This window comes from Petaurus breviceps, unplaced genomic scaffold (genome assembly GCF_028583685.1).
Source record: "Petaurus breviceps papuanus isolate PSGF00001 unplaced genomic scaffold, PetGlider_PUasm1.0 178, whole genome shotgun sequence".
In the NCBI taxonomy this organism is placed as follows: domain Eukaryota; kingdom Metazoa; phylum Chordata; class Mammalia; order Diprotodontia; family Petauridae; genus Petaurus; species Petaurus breviceps.
In genome coordinates this window covers 5,703,054-5,721,732 of record NW_027185777.1, presented here as the reverse complement: position 1 = coordinate 5,721,732, position 18,679 = coordinate 5,703,054, and the positions used below count along the sequence as shown (strand labels likewise).

General features: G+C 38.2%; 1 protein-coding gene across 9 annotated transcripts in view; it reads left to right on the top strand.

Annotated features, from left to right (window-relative positions):
* ADAM22 (ADAM metallopeptidase domain 22) overlaps positions 1–18,679 on the top strand; it is a 270,825-nt gene that overhangs the window by 175,737 nt on the left and 76,409 nt on the right. For all 9 annotated transcript variants that reach the window (XM_069086210.1, XM_069086211.1, XM_069086212.1 and 6 more), the window contains exons 8-14: positions 1,486–1,556; positions 4,425–4,499; positions 9,851–9,922; positions 10,739–10,905; positions 12,242–12,326; positions 14,023–14,113; positions 16,143–16,194. In XM_069086210.1, coding sequence (XP_068942311.1) covers positions 1,486–1,556; positions 4,425–4,499; positions 9,851–9,922; positions 10,739–10,905; positions 12,242–12,326; positions 14,023–14,113; positions 16,143–16,194 — 613 coding nt within the window. The remainder of the gene's footprint in view (positions 1–1,485; positions 1,557–4,424; positions 4,500–9,850; positions 9,923–10,738; positions 10,906–12,241; positions 12,327–14,022; positions 14,114–16,142; positions 16,195–18,679) is intronic.

The following is an 18,679-nucleotide window of genomic DNA, read 5'->3' as shown; positions in this document are numbered from 1 at the left end:
TAGACAGATTTCTTCATATACTGCCCAAATGGTAAACTTAACCAGGAAGATATTTTGGCAAATATACTTAAAAGGAACCTTGAGGCTTTAACTTTTTCATATTCTGAGAAGAAATGTTCTTATTCTGAGTAGAAATTTCTTTTTTTTAATTCTTTATTCTGAGTATTCACTACTTTTTTTTGGCGAATATTTGCCTGAATAGTTCAGAATTCTCTTAGTTACATAGATTGAATGTTTAGTGTGATTGTTTTCCATAAACATGGTACATAAATATATGTTTAAAAAATAAAATTAGCCCCAGCCAGGTTTGTGGTATGAACTCAGTCAAACATTCAGTTCATTTACATGAATAGTGGAAATAATGATAATTGCAGAACATAGATGACATAGATAGCCCACCAAAGGGTTCCTTCATTCTGCTCATTGAACCATCAAGTTTTTAGAAGGTTTACAGCTCCACAGGGAAATGTATAATATTTCATCTATTCCAATACAAGTATTTTCCTATTTATATGCAAGATAAATAGTGAACTTTATATACATATATGTAGTCTATGTAGAACTCTGCCCTGAGAATGGCCTGTGGGTCTAGGGTTCCAAAGAGGTTAGGATAAATGAGTATTATGTTATTGGCAAAATTAGAGCTTGTTTGTTTTTTTTAAATCCAGAAATGTAATTTCTTTGCCAGAAACAGGATAAATGATCTGCAATTTGTGGTTTCAAAGTATGGAGAGATTAAGTGATTTGTGCATGGTCACATTGCCAGTATTTATTAGATGTGTGATTTAAACCTATATCTCTCTGATTCCAAAGTGGATCCTGCTTACTCTTGACTATGTCATGCTGACTTGTACAGTGCTAATACCCCTTCATCAACTGATTATTTGTGAATTTTTGATATGGTTACAGGTTATTCAAGTTCATTTTCTTCTCATGATTTCAGTTTCCTCTATCCATTTCACTACTCGTTAGGATAAATGGTGTTTGATGTCAAAAATTAAAATCACATTTTTTGCATAGTAGTGTCTGATGAAGAGGTGATGGCTGTTGGAGAGGTGAGCCAAAAATATTGGGGTAAAATTAAGATCTGAGAAATTGTTGTAGATTTTCTTTATGATCTCCAAGGCTGTCATTATCATGGAACAGTCAATGTCTGGTCCTGCTTCTTTGACTGTTGTTGGTGGAAGGACTGGAATTGAAGTCAGGACCTTGTACCTCTCACACTACCTTTGTGATCTTGGGCAAATAACTTAATCTTTCCAGATATCAGTTCTTCATCTATAAAATGAGGGGCTCAGCATCCTCTAAAGGCAGACCCTTTGAGCTCTAAATCTGTCATTTTATGAATGGGTTTGCTACCATCAGCTGCATGGTTGTTGTAGAATTACCAAGTGTTAGAAGAGCTAATAACTTAGTGTAGCAATATAGAAGTTTGGGCACACCTATAATAGTTGGTAAAATCTAATTTGTTTTAATGTATTTCAGAATTTCAACAAATGAACATCACTTCTCCAAAGTTCATTGTGAAACCAAGACTAAAAAGGAGTAAAAGGCAGGTAGGCATGTGCCAATACATATAATTACCTTGGCAACTGCTGATTTTGTGAACTCAAACCAAGTCTCTGGGAGATAAGTGAGTACTTGTTGGTCCATGTGTTTAACAATGGTAAACAAAGATGCTACTATGAGAATGCTTAAACAATACTGTTTGGTAATAACTGTGATGATGGTGATGATAGAAGAGAAGGAGAAGGAGAAGAAATCACGGAAATGTAGGATTTTAGGAATTGTAAGAGACTTCAGTGGCCATCTCATAGGGGAATCCAGACGACAGCATACCAAACAAGTGGTCTTCCAGAGTCCTAAGAACCTCTGAAGGAGAGGAATCTCAAAATGATTTCTGCAAGATTGCAAATCATGCAGTTGGGAGATCTAGGCTGAAGAATTCATAGTCTGACTCTAAATCCTGGAGTCATACTAAGGGAAGTCTCATTTCTGGAGCCTCACTTCAAATTCTGACCTCCTTCTTCCAAAAAAAGTTGGGAGATGGGAATTATGAGTTGAGATTAGTGGTGTCACCAAAACACTCCCTACTGCAGTGATGATTATGAGTCTCAGTCAGAAACAATAATAGGATTTTTTTATTCTGTCATCTTGGAGCTCTGTTCTGGTCTACATAATGAGTTCTGCCTAGCTGGTATTTATATCTCTGTTGCACCTTGACCTTGAGAATGCGCATTGGGACCTCAAGTTATCTCATTAGGCCTTATTGATGTCCAGTAAAGAAGGCCAGAATTTAAACCTAGTGAATAAGATCTTACATTTAATGGTCTTTGGAGGGAAGTAGAATTGGGGAAATGCATTCCTAGTAAGACTAAACAAGGTAGAGAGAAAAATTGGAATAAATCAAAATAATAATAGCAGTGAACATGTATGTATTTTGAAGTCGCTAAAGCCAACATATCATCTGATCCTCACGACAGCCCAGTGAGGTACAGAGAGTATCACCCTCATTGTGTAGATACGGAGATTGTGGTTCAGGAAGGTTAACGAACTTGGTGATCACACAGCTAGTGACAACCAAAGGTAGAACTCATGTTTCTCTTGACTCAGAGTTCAACACTTTCCACAATACCATGCTTCCTTTCTAAGATGGAGGCAAAACTGCCATCATGAAATTTTAAAATTGGAAGGAAGCTTAGAGAGCATTGGATCCAGCCCCTTCATTTTTATACATGAGGACACTGGGGTTTCAAAAGGTAAGGCTTGTTCAAATCACCCAGCCAGCTACTGGCAAAGCTTGGCCTACAACTTAGGTTGCTGATTTAGAGGAAGAAATTGCTCATTTTCTGGAGTTCATGAGATCATAAATTAATAGCTGTAAATCGAAACTCTTCATTTTACAGATGAGGACATTGAGGTAATCTGACTTGTTGAGACATTACAAAGGTAATGCAAAGCATATTGGACATACCTCCCACCATCATTAAAAATGAGATAACTAAAAGTTACAAGGACAGGCCACTTTATTAACTTGTCATGTCCCAGCCCCACCTCCCACAAAAATAATTCTATATAATTAGAAAGAAGCTTTTCTATGAGCCTTCTGAAAACCAAATTTTTTGAGGAATTCCATCTGACTGTATTTAAATGTTAATCTTTTGTTTTCAGTCCTAGAAGTTCTATCTACATTTCTCTATTCATTTTAAATCATTATTTCTTCTAACATTTACCTACACAACCTGAATTGGCTTTGGTTTTGTTATCAATATTGAGAGGAAAAGAGTAATTATGAAAATTAATGAGTTCATATACATTATGCCTGTTGAACTTTCCAGGTGGAAGACTGCATGAATTAATATGATTTTCTTATTCTAATACACAAATGATTACTGTGTTCATTCTCTTGATATTACATGGTATATACACAATCTTTGGCTCTGAATAGAAGAAAAACTTATAAAAAAGACCCCCCCCCTAAAAAAGACCACATTATCACTTCCTGTTTGTTTCTCCCATATTCATGTTGTTCTATAGGTAATTTTTCCCAAGGCTTATTTAGAAAGCTGGGTTAAGAAAAAATTGTCATCTTGGCATTTGGGACCCTCTACAGCATGGCGCCATCTTGTTTTCTCCGCTGTGTCCTACTGTTCTCTTTAGAACATAAACTTCTTGTCAGCAGAGACTGTCTTTGTATCCCTAGCCCCTGGCTTAGTGCCTGATGCACTAGGTACTTAATAAATGCTTGTTAATGGATTGATTTATGGTACCCTGTGTACCAGCTGAGCTGGACCACTAACCATTCCCTGTGCTTTGGTTTGCTGCCTCTGCTCATACTGTTCTTTAAGCCTGGCCTACTGTCTTTGATCCTCATCCTCCATCCAGTGAGTTCTCAGCCTTACTTAATAGCCCAGCTCCCATGCCACTCCCTCTGAGATTTCCTGGATATTCACTCCAGCCCTTCCCTTACTAGTGCTAGTAATAGTATGTCCTCCCTCAGAGCTCATCTAGTACCATGCTGATTCTTGTCTAATGGATGGACTTAGTTACTGTTCAACTGTTTTTAATCATGTCCTACTCTTCATGACCCCATTTGGAGTTTTCTTGGCAAATATTCTGGAGTGGCTTGACAGTTCCTTCTTCAACTCACTTTACAGATGAGGAAACTGAGGCAAACAAGTTAAGTGTATGAGGCTGGATTTGAACTGGGGAAGATGAGTGTTCCTGACTCCAGGTGTTCACCCTGTGCACTATGGTGCCACCTAGCTGCCCCACTTAGTATCTATCATATGGCAGTAGGGTGATTTTTGTGTCTGAATCCTATCCCCTTATTAGACAACAATCTCCATCTCCCACCAGAGTCAATGTTCTGAGTATAGTATAGGTATTTAATAAATGTTTGTTGTTGTTTAATGTTTTTGCAGCTTCGTCGGCATCCACGCAATGTAGAAGAGGAAACAAAGTACGTTGAACTGATGATAGTGAATGATCACTTAATGGTAGGACTTATTCTTCATTTGAAACTCATGCATGTTCTAGGGTAGGGATGGTGACAAGTCCTGTGTAGGCTAGAAGTGAAGCCCTGCCTGTTGTAACTAAAGAGGGTGCTGAAGATGGGCAGTGTGTAACCCCAGTCCTACATTCTCCAGCAATAAAAGGCAAGTTCAACTATGCTCCAAAATGGAAGTAAACACTAGCCACATTGAATGTAACATCATGGCTGTAACCATGGTCATGGTATGTGACATCATGAATATAATAGAAATAGCACTGAATTTGAAGTCAGAAGATCTAGGTTTCAGTTTCTGCCACTCATTGTGACCTTAGTCAAATCATTTCACCTTGATGTAAATAAGGGGATAAACTCACTGATCCTAAAGATCCCTCCCACATCTAAATCCTAAAACTATTTCAGATGGGCTTGAGTATAATTAGTGCTGATATATGCATTTCCTTTAACATTAGATTGAAAAAAATTTTGTTGTTGTTCAGTTGTGTCTGGCTCTTTGTGATGCCATTGGGGGTTTTCTTGGCAAAGATACTGGAGAAGTTGGCCATTTCTTTTTCCAGATCATTTTGCAGATGAGAAAATTGAGGTAAAGAGGGTTAAGTGCCTTGCCCAGGGTCATGTAGCTAAGTCCCTGAGCCCAGATTTGAACTCATGAAGATGAGTCTTCCTCACTCCAAGCCCATTACTCTATCCATTGTGCCACCTAGCTGCCCTAAATAAAATAATACTTCAATATTTAAATGCATCTTCAACCTCATAGTTTCACATGAAATAAAATAATACTTCAGAATTTAAACAGATCTTCATTCTCATAATTTCACGTACTCCCTCCATCAGGGCAATTTGCAAACCCATCGTTGTCTTTTGGTTTTGTGCAATTCTTTTCCATCCTTTTTTCCAAAAATTCCCCATGGCATATCTACCAGACATATTGGAGACATTTTGTAGGTAGGATTTAGGGTGTCAATGTAGGTAGAATTTAGGGTGTCCATCTGCTGTTGTTTTTTCTTGCTATATGACTGGACCATCTCCCTTCATATAGTCATCATATGCTCCCTTGAAAATATCCCTTATATCTCTTTTTGCCAAGACGTTGTTATAGGAAGTATGTTTTCTATTTTTTCCCACACGTGTCTTTCCATTACTCTTTAGGTCATGTACAACTTTGATTCTTTGGAGAATATTATATTCTAATATATACATACATTATTATCACAATACAATATTTGTGTTGAAAAGATGGGTTTTGTAGCAGCCTACCATTGTTAAATGTGTTTCATAGTTTCCTCCTACTAGTTCTGGACCCAGCTCATTGTTCACACGCAGGATGTGCCATACATACATACATACACACATATTTAGTGATATATTAATTCAATGGACTGGCTATTCAGCTTTGTGTCATAGTCAGGACAATCGGTGTTTTTCCTGTGTGGATTGTCGGACCAATTTCTTTTGAATACCACAGATCTCATTGAGGAGGTCTGGATGCAATCAGCATAATACCATGTGCAAATAGGACTCTTAGGAAGACCTCACCATCTACAGGGAGTTCCACTTCTGTCTCTACCTTATACAAAATAATCTTGACAGCGGTGATCTTTGTGGAGCATACACATCCCTGTTTTATGCCTTTCTTGATATTAACAAGCAGTAGGATGTTGAATGGGATTATTGTTCTGTGATGTCACTTAATGAGGGACTTTATGTGAACTTAGCATCTATATGAGAGATTCATTGTTGGAAGAGAGCTGTTGATATTTTATTTTTCTCTGTTGAGTCAAATGCAGTTTTTGCCATCCACAAATAATAAATACCATACTATCTCATATTCTCTGCACCTTCTGGATATTCACATGACTGTGTGGTTTGTTGTAGCAAAACTGTTGGTGAAAGCCTATCCATTCTTTTCTCCCATTTTCTACCAAAAATACTCAATATGTGTGTATAGTTCATTCTCATAGTTGTGAAGGTGACCAAGTAGAAATATGAGTCAGTGGTTACTGATGTCTTCATGATCATCTTTTTAGGAAATTAGTATTATATACAATTTCTCCCATTCTTTGGTGTCTATCTCCTCTTCCCTGATATACCTTGTAATATGACCCCTTAGCATCTTGAAGCACCCAGCGTGATTCTTCAGCACGTTCTTGATCTGATCTCCCTTCTCTTTCTGAATGTCTTGAGTGCCATATAAACTTCCTCATATAACATCTTAGGGATTAAGAACTACTTGAGGTCTTCCTCTGGGTCAATGCTTCTTAACCACCTGGGGTCCATCTGTGGACAGATTTCGAGGCGTCCATGAACTTGATTGTGAAAGCTTCAATGATTTTAAACATTACTCTGAGATATCATAGGTTTCACTAGAATGCAAAAGGGATGTATAAGAAAAAGCTAACTCTTATAACTGAGTATTTTTCTATTTTGTGGTTGCAGTGCAAAATTCAGACTCTCTATTTGTCATTTTGTCATTCTTGCTGTATGACTGATCCATCTCCTTTTCTGATTGTACATTTCCTTGAAGATATCTCATGTCATTTCTTATATAGAAATCATCTTAGGAAATAATTTGAAGCCCTATTTGTTCCCACTATGTATCCCTCCAGTGGGGCAGCGAGGTGGCTCAGTGGATAGATCTCCAAGCCTGGAGTCAGGAAGACTCATTTTCCTGAGTTCAAATCTGGCCTCAGACACTTATTAGCTGTGTGACCCTGGGCAAGTCACTAACCCTGTTTGTCTTAGTTCCTCATCTATAAAAAGAGCTAGAGAAGGAAATGGCCACTCCAGGATCGAAAACCCCAAACGGGGTCACAAAGAGTCAGATATGACTAAAACAACCGAACAATGACAAAGACATCTCAGCATTTCCCACTGGGCCAAATGCAGTGATTCCATTTTCAACAATAATGAAAATACATGTAGAACTGCTAACATGTCTGGTCCATATTGTCTCTTTCCTTGCTGCCATTTTCATCATTGGATGCATTTGCTGTTTGAAACGTTACCGCTCCATTTGGGCTCGCCAGGTTCTCTATAGATTTGTCTCCTTTCATTGCTATGCACTGGTTTGTGAAGTGATGTTGCTTAGGATTTTACGCTACCCTTCTCAATCGTGTTTTACAGCTGAGTTTGTATTCTAAACTGATGTCGCCCTTGGCTGCCATCATGCTGTGATGACATGAAGTGTTTGACGGCTAAGGGGGTTTGGAGACTTTTTTGGCCTCCTCACTTGGCAGCTTTTTCTATTGTTTTAAGCTTTTGTAGGAATTAGTGATGAGTTATATAAGTATCTTTGCCATCTTCCATTCCCATGATTTGACTTTGATGGCTTATTTAAATAGGTACAGTTGAACATGTTGCTGTTGTACATAGTACCTTCTTCTCACCTTTATTCTCTCTTTTTTCCTGATCCGATGTCGACTTTAACTTTTGATCTGACTGTATGCAGATAGCTGTCCCTGAAGTGACTGCCACATCAGTAACCAATGACTTCCCATATGTTAAAATACAGTTCATTTCATTGTGTGTGTGTTTGTGTGTGTGTGTGTGTGTGTTGATATTTGGTGCTCACCATATCCAGTTGCTTTTGACTTTCTTCTGGAAGTGTTTATAATACATGCCCAAGAGACTTCTGAGTATTTACAAGAATTTAGCCTCTGAGCCATATTTTCCAACATTATACTTTTTGCTGTCTTCCCGTGTGCCCCTCTTCGTATTGAAGTCTCTTAGTATAAAGCATACACCGGCCTGGTGTGAAGGATCTTATTAAATTCTTTCAAGTATTTCTTTGCTTCTTCTGCAACAGCTGTTGGTTCTTAATCTGCAATTATCTCCGTGGTGGTCTTTTTTTATTACGATTTTGCTTCTCCCAGGAGAACCTGTGAGCCATCTTTCGACTGAGTTGCAATTTCCTTTTGTCTTCTGGCTTTATTGTGAGAATATTTATATTGACATCATTCAGTTTTACCAGTATTATGTCAATCCATTGTTCACTGTACAAAGCTTTCACATTTAGAATGCCATCAGCTAAGTTAATGTTTATAGATGGTCTGAAATTATAGCTCCCCTTCCTATCCTTCTATCAATGTGTGCAGAAAAGCAAAGGGATACACAGGATTGAAGGCTAGTTTGTCTAATTTTCAAGAAATATTCAACAATATACACATTTCTGAATGTCACCTGATGAATTCATGTATGGGTGTATTGATTCACTGTGAGAATATGGATTAAAATTTTGGAATTAAAGGGAAATATTTTTTGCTGGTGAACTTCATAGAACAACTTTCTCACACACATACACACGCACATACACATACACACTTTAGAATGTAAGTTCTCTGAGGGCAGGGACTGTTTTACTTTTAACTTTTTATCCTCAGGGATTAGCATAGTATTGCTATAGGGAGTACCCAGATCTTCTCAGCATTTGGTAGTCTTAGAAAGTTTCCTAGGAAACCAAGAGCTTTAATGACTTGTGTCAGAGCCAGGACTCACATCCAGGTCCTTCTGGCTTTGATTCCAGCTCTCATCCCATGATCCCACACTGTCCCATGTAGATTTGCCAAGAATTTTATTTATTTATTTTTTGTCTGATGATTACATTGATATGATGAACTCTTATTGTGGAAACTACTCCCATCAACACAGATGAACAATTCATCTGTAATTTATATTATGTACAATAATATGCCATTTATATTATATGTATTTACATAATTAGAGAAATGCCTGGGACCCTGAGGGTTTAGATAATTTGCACAGGTTTACATGGCTAGGATATACCGTAGGTCGAGCTTAACACATGTTTTCTTCACTCCAGAGCTGGCCCTCTATCCACTACATAATACTACTCCTGATTTTGATATTATAACTTTTAAAGACAGTATAACTTCTGACTGCTTTAAAAATATGCTTTAAAAAATCAAAGAGTGGTTATTCCTACTAGTGTGGGATTGTTCCCTGAGATAACTAGGAAACATTTCTGGGATCTTCAGATCAGCCTTCTGTCCCAGTCATAGCCATTTATCAGTTATAGGACCTTAGAAATAGAAGGATAGAGATCATCTCATACAATCCTTTTTTTACAGATGAGGAAATCAAGGCAAAATGCGTCACCCCATGTCCCACAGTCACAAAAGTAGGACTAGACCCCTACTCTCTTGAAATATTGACCTAGTGCCTACTTTTCACTGACCCAGGATTTCTCTGTTCTGGGGGGGGGGGAAGAATGTATTCTAGAAATCTAGTTTAAAATGCATCAGTACCATAATTTCTAATCATATTCATGTTTTCTGGCTTGACTTCAGAAACTCTTCCTTTATTTTCTTTCATTTTCAGTTTAAAAAACATCGGCTCTCGGTAATGCATACAAATACCTATGCTAAATCCGTGGTGAACATGGCAGATTTAGTAAGTATAAATCCAGTTAAATGGTATTCTCAGTAAGTTCTAAATCATGCTTTGCTAATGATGCAAATAATATATCTTGTTCTTTCATACTGTAACTGATGTGGATGGCGGAGGTTTCAGATGAAGTCCTGTGCTTCTCTGAGGTCTCTGGTAACCTCTTAATAGGCTTTCTAAGCCCACATCTGTGACTGGAGAGATGATCAAGCCTGATGAGTTTATGTCTGTAATCCCTTCTGCAGATCCCACCCAGAATAAAGACAGGGGCTGATTCCCTTCCCAAAGGGCCACCCTAGAGACAGGGGCTAGTACCTAGACTTCGGGTTCATTTGTTCTCAGCTACCATGGCTCACCTCTAAGGTTCACATACCCATCATTTCTCCAAAATTTTTTCACAGCCATCATTGGGTAGAAATGATTTACCCTGGGATTCTTCACTATTCTAATATTCTTCAGGGAAGCTTTAGGTTACTCTCTCTGCTGCCTAAGATGCCAGCAAAGAGACACAGGTTGGTTCCCTTATTAACAATGTCAGGTCATGTCATAACAAGATCATTAACTATTGTTCCCTGGTGTGTGATTAATCATTGTGTTACTTTGGAGAAATATATGGGAATTAGAGAAAAGCTACGTCCCAATCCCCACCATTTCCCCCCCCTCAAAATCAGTAGAGAATCCCTTTCTACAGTCTCTCTCATCCTTCTTTCCACTCCATCCATTTAAAACTCAAGAGGCTTTCAACCTCTTAAAGGGCTTCCTCTAGACCTATTCATGTGTCCTTTGATATTACAACTTGTGTTCATTTTGTTAATATACTAGATCTATAAGGAACAACTAAAGACAAGGATTGTGTTGGTTGCCATGGAAACCTGGGCAGCTGACAACAAGTTCACCATATCTGAAAAACCGCTGACAACCCTACGTGAGTTCATGAAATATCGGAAGGATTTTATCAAAGAGAAAAGCGATGCCGTCCACCTTTTCTCGTATGTCATTTCACATCATGTTTTGCTGTTTTCTTTTGGCTGTTTCCTTTTGAATCCATTGCTATTGTGACTGAGGTGTATCTTTGCCCCTCTCCCCAATTAAATAATTAAGAATAACTCTGCCAAAGCTATATGGATAACTGAGATTGGGAGATTTAAATGCATAAAGTCTATTGTTTTTCTTGTAAGTCAAAGAGTCTTAAATTTCAGGATATTTTTAATGAATAGCAGACTTTCATTTTTGTGTGTACTTGTGTTCGTATTGCAAATGACCATCCCAATTCCTGACACATAGTAGGAGGTTAATAAATGCTTGCTGAATGATCTATTAACATTTATTTACTTTCATTTTTGCAGTTTCCACATAACTAGGATTTTACAAGAGTGGGTTCTCTGTGATATAACATCACACTTCTACCAAATATATTCTCTCACTAAGAGTATGACCTAAAGTACCTGCTATGAATCTTTTAAGCAACACAGGCTAGTGTTTTTCCTAAGCATGCCCACCTTCTGGTACTGCTATTGAAACTTCCCACTCAATACACAGTATTTGCAGGCCCATTTTGTATTTTTTCTTAATTTTCTGAAATTTTTCTTTTGATAGTGAAGTATCAACTTTTTCGTATCTATGATAATTAGGAATTGCCATAGAATTTATTCACTTAGTTATTCATTTGTTTGTTATGTATTTATCCATCCATCTGTTAATTGATTTGTGTTTTTATTCTTTTTTTTTTTTTTTTTGAGACTGGGTTTCACTATCTCACCCAGACCAGAAGTGCTACAATCATTCATGGACCCACCCTACTACTGATTGTGATAGAAGCTTTGACCTACTCTGTTTCTGACTTGGGCTATTTCATTCCTCATTAGGTAGTCAGTTGGCCGCCATGCTCTCAGGGGCACCATACTGGTGCCACACTTTCTGTGAATACATGATCAGCTTTAGTCCTGCTGCAGCTCAGAACTCCTAAAGTCCAGCCATCCACTAGCCTCTGCATAGAATTATCAGTGTGCACGACCATGCCTGGCCCTGTAAAATTTTTAAGAAATCATCTTCTAAAATCACCCAGAAAGAATTTCATGGGAAAGTGGGGGAGGAAATTCTAGGAGGTGTTCCTCTAATCGAAGATGTTCCTTTTAGTAGGTCCACTAGTGAATGATTTGTTCCTTTATGTGTGCATGCATAAAGATCCTTATCTCTCACAGGCTGATGCAGTGTAGAAATGGTGATTTGCCTCGAGTAAATAAATGTAGTAAATTAACATTTTGAGGTGCTGTGAAACTGTGGACAGTAAGCAATCTTTTGTCTGTTTGTTTCCTTTTCTAAAAGGGGAAGTCGATTTGAGAGTAGCCGAAGTGGGGCAGCTTATATTGGTGGGATTTGCTCGTTGCTGAAAGGAGGAGGAGTGAATGAAGTAGGTGTGCACGTCTGGATAATAGAAAGTGGTACAAAGGTCAAACAGCTTGCCACCATTTATAGCCTCATTGCAGAATAGTCCACAACTTGCAGATACCAAGTGACCTGTGTTCATTGCTCACTAGTATAGAACATTCAAAGGGGCTTAGTGTGGTGGATAGAAAGCTGGATTTGGAGTAAGGAAGAGCTGAATTCAAACTCTACCTCTTGACAAGTTAGAAGCTGTTTGACCTTGAGTAAGTGACTTCATCTCTCTGAAACTTCAGACTGATCTGTAAAGTTACAGATGCCATTTGTCCTGACACTTCACTGTGGAAATCATAGATCCTTGATGTATTGACATAGAGCATATCATCCCTTCAAGGACTAGAAGATAAAATAGGGAAACATTATGGAAAACAATTTCTGTTTGCATCATCCGTACTCTATGGGAGAATAGTCACTATGAGAAAAATATTCTACTTAATAATAGCCAACATTTATATAGTGCTTTAAGTGCTTTATAAGTATAATTTTGTTTGATTCTCACAATGACATATGTTATATAATAATACAATGGTAATATAATATTAACATTATATTATTACATAATAGCATATAATAATAACAACATGCTATTATTATGCCCATTTTACAGATGAGGAAATTGATGCAGACAAAGGTTGAATGACTTGCCCAGGGTCCCACAGTTAGCAGATGTCTGTGGAAGAATTTGAACTGACATATTCCTGACTCTAAGTCCAATGCTCTGTCCATTGAACCACTTAGCTGCCTACTTTTATAAATGATATAAAAAGTGAATAGGGAAAAAAAAAAGTATATGAAACTCCAGCTCTACCTATATTCAATAAAGCCTTGTTTATTCCTCAGAAATCCTTCAGAAAATGGAATCATTCTCTGGACGTTGTTGCTTTCTAACTAGCAGATTTGGAATTCACTGACCCCCAGAGAGTTTGGCCAGTTCTGAAGGAAAGCTTGACCTCTGGCTTTTCATCAGTACTCTCCAAAGGCAGTTTCTCTGGGTAATATGAGGCTGAAACAAGTAGACCAAGAGAATAGCTTCTAGAACCATTGGGAAGTCAAGTATAAATTATATATTTATGCTACTCCCCAGATCTGAAGAATGTTTTTTTTTTCTATTGACCAAGAATGAATTCTAATGCTGCTCTCAATCTCAGACTTCTTTATATTGCATTTGCATTGGGAGGCAATTGGGGGTTTTTTAGGGGAGCGAGTGACGGGATATTTTGAGTCCTGTTGTTTCCCGGTTGAGAATAGGCCAGTGAAGGACTCAAGGAGGATTTTCTCTACTCACTTCTTCCTGATAGCAGTCTAAAGGTCCCATTATGTTTTTATAGAAAAGCCAGAATTTTCGGTTAGAGACACATGTCACCTGGCTTCAGTTTTAGATTAAGGTACCAACCCCAATAGATCAAAGCCAGATCAAACAAGTGACATCTTACTGTTTTCTTCAGCACAGTGCTTGGTACGTAGTTGGTACATAATATACGCTCATTAAATTGAGTTCTTTTTGAATGCCCAGTATTCTATGCCAGCTGAATGTGTTGAGCCTGTGTTGAAGTAAATTCCTGAAATTTCCTTAAGCTTGATCATGTTCTGAGATTTTTTTTTTCTGGTCCAGTTTGATAAGAATGACGTTTTACACATTTTGTTGTTTGTTTGGTTTTTTCCAGTTTGGGAAAACGGATTTAATGGCAGTCACTCTTGCCCAGTCATTAGCACATAACCTTGGTATTTTCTCAGACAAAAGAAAATTAGTAAGTGGTAAGTTTTAGAAAGTTTATATATCAGTTTCAGTAAAGCATATATCTGTAACACTTTGCACATAACTTTGTTTGGAAGATACTTTTTTAATTTTTGCTTTTTGGAGGGAGGAAGGTAGGGCAATTGGGGTTAAGTGACTTGTCCAAGGTCACACAGCTAGTTAAGCGTTAAGTGTCTGAGGCTGAATTTGAACTCTGGTCCTCCTGACTCCAGGGCCTGTGCTCTATTCACTGCACCACCTAGCCTCCCTGGAATATACTTTTATACGCTGAAATTTGGTAATGAGATACTGAAATTCAGATGCCCACCTGAAAGCATTAGACATTGTGGAGTAAGTAACCAGGGGTAGGTCATGGTCTTTGGTAAAATAGAAATAATTAATATTTATGATGGTTGTGGAATAAAACAAAAAGTAAAATAAAATAAAATTTTGTTGAATAAAAATGCATGCCTACTATGTTGATAAGATGACAGAAGCAATGTGGAATCATAGATAGAGAGCTGGCCTTGAAACCAGAAAGAACTGAGTTTAAATCCTGCCTTTGCTACATATTGCCTGTGTGACCTTGGGCAAGTCACATAACCTCTAAGTATCTAGTCAACTCTCTCTGACTATAAGTTTCAGTGAAGGTGCTCACCTGCATTAGTAAAGGGAGTTTTCTCATCTGGGAGTTCTCTTTACCAATGAAATTGTAAATCTAGTCCCTGTTGATAAACCCTATAGAAAAGTAATAATAGAAGTGAATGGGGGTAAATTTAAGGGTAAACTAAGGTCAGGATGCTAATTTTCCAAAAATTGGATGGACTATCTTAGCTATGTGGTGTCAAAGCATGAAGTGTATGTTATACTTAAAAAAAATGAATTCATGGGGGTGGCTAGGTGGCTCAGTGAATAGAGCACTGTCACTGGAGTCAAGAGGACCTGAGTTCAAATCCAGCCTCAGACACTTAACACTTACTAGCCATGTGACCTTGGGCAAGTCACTTAACCCCAATTGCCCTGCCTTCCCCCCTACAAAAAGCAAAAAAAAAAAGTTTATATTTGTAAAGCTATTTAGTATGGAAATATCTGCAGACTAGGAATCATTAAGTACTTAGTTCAAAATTGAATGCATTTCTTACTTATTTTAAAATAAAGTTATTATTGTTCACAGAACCAGTAAAATAGCCATACCACAATTTGCATTTATCTATATTTAGCACATGTCTTTTCTGCCTTGGCCCAAAGGATGCTCCCCCCATCCCCACTCCCCACCCCAGTGCATAATTCTAATATTATCATGTTGTTGTGAAGCTGGTCACTCTAGGAGTATTTTGATTCTGTTTAACATTTTGTTGGGAATTTAAAATCTTTGGAAGAAAAGAAAAGGTTTCAATAGGACATATTTTTTGGAGGGGGGAGAGCAGGGCAATTGGAGTTAAGTGACTTGCTCAAGGTCACACGACTAGTAAATGTTAAGTGTCTGAGGCTGGATTTGAACTCAGGTCCTCCTGACTCCAGGGCTGGTGCTCTGGTTCCATCTACGATAATAACTTTATTTTAAAATAAGTAAGGAATGCATTCAGTTTTGAACTAAGTACTTAATGATTCCTAGTCTGCAGATATTTCCATGCTAAATAGCTTTACAAATATAAACTCTTTTTTCTTTTTGCTTCTTGGAGGGGGAAAGGCAGGGCAATTAGGGTTAAGTGACTTGCCCAAAGTCACTGTGCCACCTAGCTGCTCAATAGGACATTTTGAATGAATTTTTCTTTGATCAAGGTAAAGTGAATACTGAGGAAAAGATGGAATCATAAAACATCCCAGAGTACAGTGTCTTAGTGAATTGATTATTAGAAATGGGGGAGCGTATTTGAGGAGAGTTGCTATATGTTGTTTATAAGTTAGAAATGTCAGAAAAAAATGAATAACAGATAGTACTTTTTAAAAGATACTTTTGAGGAATGAGAATAAGCCAGAGATATGTATTTAAAGGAGAAAATCCTTTAATGTATCTACTTGAGATGTGTATTTATGGTTTTTTTTTAGGTGAGTGTAAGTGTGAGGACACATGGTCTGGATGCATAATGGGAGACACAGGGTAAGTGTTATCATTTTTTATTCTCTCACATATAAATGATAAAAAAAAATAATGCGATATCACTTTCTAGGTATGCTTTACCACTCAGAATTATGATACTTACTTACTAATCAGAATTAGGGTAACTCCAGACAAGACGCCTCACCATAGGTATTTATGGGAAATCGAATATTGTTTTCCTGAGCTTTGGTCCCATATGACCAACCTGTGTCTTAAGCCAAATATCTCAGAGTCTCCAACTCAAAAGAAACAACTTGTTTCTTCCAAACCTACCCGTCTATATCAAACTCCCCTGTTTCTGTGGAGAGCATCACCCAGGTTTGTAACCTCTGGCCCATCCTTGGCTCCCCATTTCATTCATCCACCATGTCTAGTCAATTGCCAATTCTACGTTCAAGACATTCTTCTAATGATCTGTCTCCTCTCTATTCACACTACCATCAATAGTCAAGGCTCACATCACCTCTTGCCTCAGCTATGGTAATTGCCTCCCACCTAGTCTCCATGACTCGTGCTGCCCCCCACTCCATTCCATGTTCCCCACTGGCACCAACATTATTTTCTTTAAATCTGCATTTAACCATGTCACCTCTTTCTTCAGCCAATTCTGGTAGCTGCCCATTTTTTCCAGTATAAAACGTAAAATGTTTGGTCTTTTAAAACTCTTTAAAACCCTTTGCAGCCTGACTCTAGGCTATTTTTCCACCCTCATTATCCACCTTCCTCCTTCCCACTCTCAGCAGTCCCTTAATAGTTGTCTTCTTTCTGCTCCTCACAAAAGGTCTTCCATCTCCCATCTCTGTACCTTTGAACTGACTGTTCCTCAGGCCTGGGATGCCATTCTTTTTTATAATCTCTGCCCCAAGGCACCCCTCGTGTCCTTTAAGATGCTCTTCAAGCATCACCATCTATATGAATTCTTTCCTGATGCTCTAAGCTCTAGAGCCTTCCCCTAATAACTTTATTTTAAATTTCTTTTTATTTAATTTGCATTTATCCTGAATATATTGATTTTCAAATATACTTCTGTTTGTGCACATTATCTCCCCACTAGGATAACCAACACAGAATTCAGTTTGAATCCAAAAAAGTTTAATGATAACCAGCCATGTGTGGGAGCACTGTGCTAGGCACTCTAGGGGGAGGAAATAAGTAGACTATTCGGTACCTGCTCTTATGTCTCTTATAGCCTATTTAGAGATAGAGAAGGAAGGAAGGAAAGAAATATGGAAGGAAGGAAGGAAAAAAGGAAGGAAAGAAGGAAGGAAGGAAGGAAGGAAGGAAGGAAGGAAGGAAGGAAGGAAGGAAGGAAGGAAGAAAGGAAGGAAGGAAGGAAGGAAGGAAGGAAGGAAGGAAGGAAGGAAGGAAGGAAGGAAGGAAGGAAGGAAGGAAGGAAGGAAAGGAAGGAAGTAAAGAAGGAAGGGAGGGAGGAAGGAAGGGAGGGAGGAAGGAAGAAAGGGAGGAAGGAAGAAAAGCAGGAAGGAAGAAAAGAAGGAAGGAAGGAAGGAAGGAAACAAGTATTTGTCAAGTTCTGTGCTTGACACAGAACACTGTGCTACCTAAGCACTGTACAAATATAGTATTATCTCATCTTGTCCTTACAACAATTCTAGGAGATAGGTACTGTTATTATCTGTCTTTTATAGGAAAGGAAGTTGAGGTAGGCAGAAGTTAAGTGATTTGCCCACAGTTACATAACTAGTAAGTACCTGAGACTGAATTTGAACTCAGATCTTCCTAAGTCTTTGGGCAGCTAGATGATGCAGTGGATAGAGTTCAGGCCCTGGAGTCATTCACTTAGACACTTACTAGCTGTGTGACCCTGGGTAAGTCACCCATTTGCCTCAGTTTCCTCATTTGTAAAATGAGTTGGAGAAGGAATTGGCAAACCACTCCAGTGTCTTTGTCAAGAAAACCCCAAAAGGGTCAGGAAGAGTGAGACAAAACTAATTAACTAAACAACAACACCAATTTCCTAACTCCAGGCCCAGCACTCTACCCACCATTGCCAGGAAGAGAAGAAAAGGCAAAAAGGTGATAGAAAAGATAACAGTAACAATAGTGGTCCCAGGATAGTTCACGTTCAATTGACAAATGATTAATAGACCCAGAAAGATCAATAAAGTGTGTAGGGATTTGAGAGACTTCTAATCTTCCAATTCAATCTCAGAAGCCTGTATTAAATGCCTACCTTGAGCAAAGACCTGTGTTGGCTGTTGGCACAGGTTACAAAGACAAAACAAATAATACATCCTGAAGAGTTTTCATTCTCCTGTGTACAGGGCTGAGGGGTGGGGAGGGGGGACAGGGACGGGCTGGGGAATGGGGTTGAAAAGGATAGCATATACGTAGTTAAGTGTTCAGTTGTTCAGTCATTTTTTAGGAGTGTCAGACTCTTTGTGACCCCATTTGGGATTTTCTTGGCAGATACTGTAGTGGTTTGTCATTTTCTTCTCCAGCTCATTTTACAGATGAGGAAACTGAG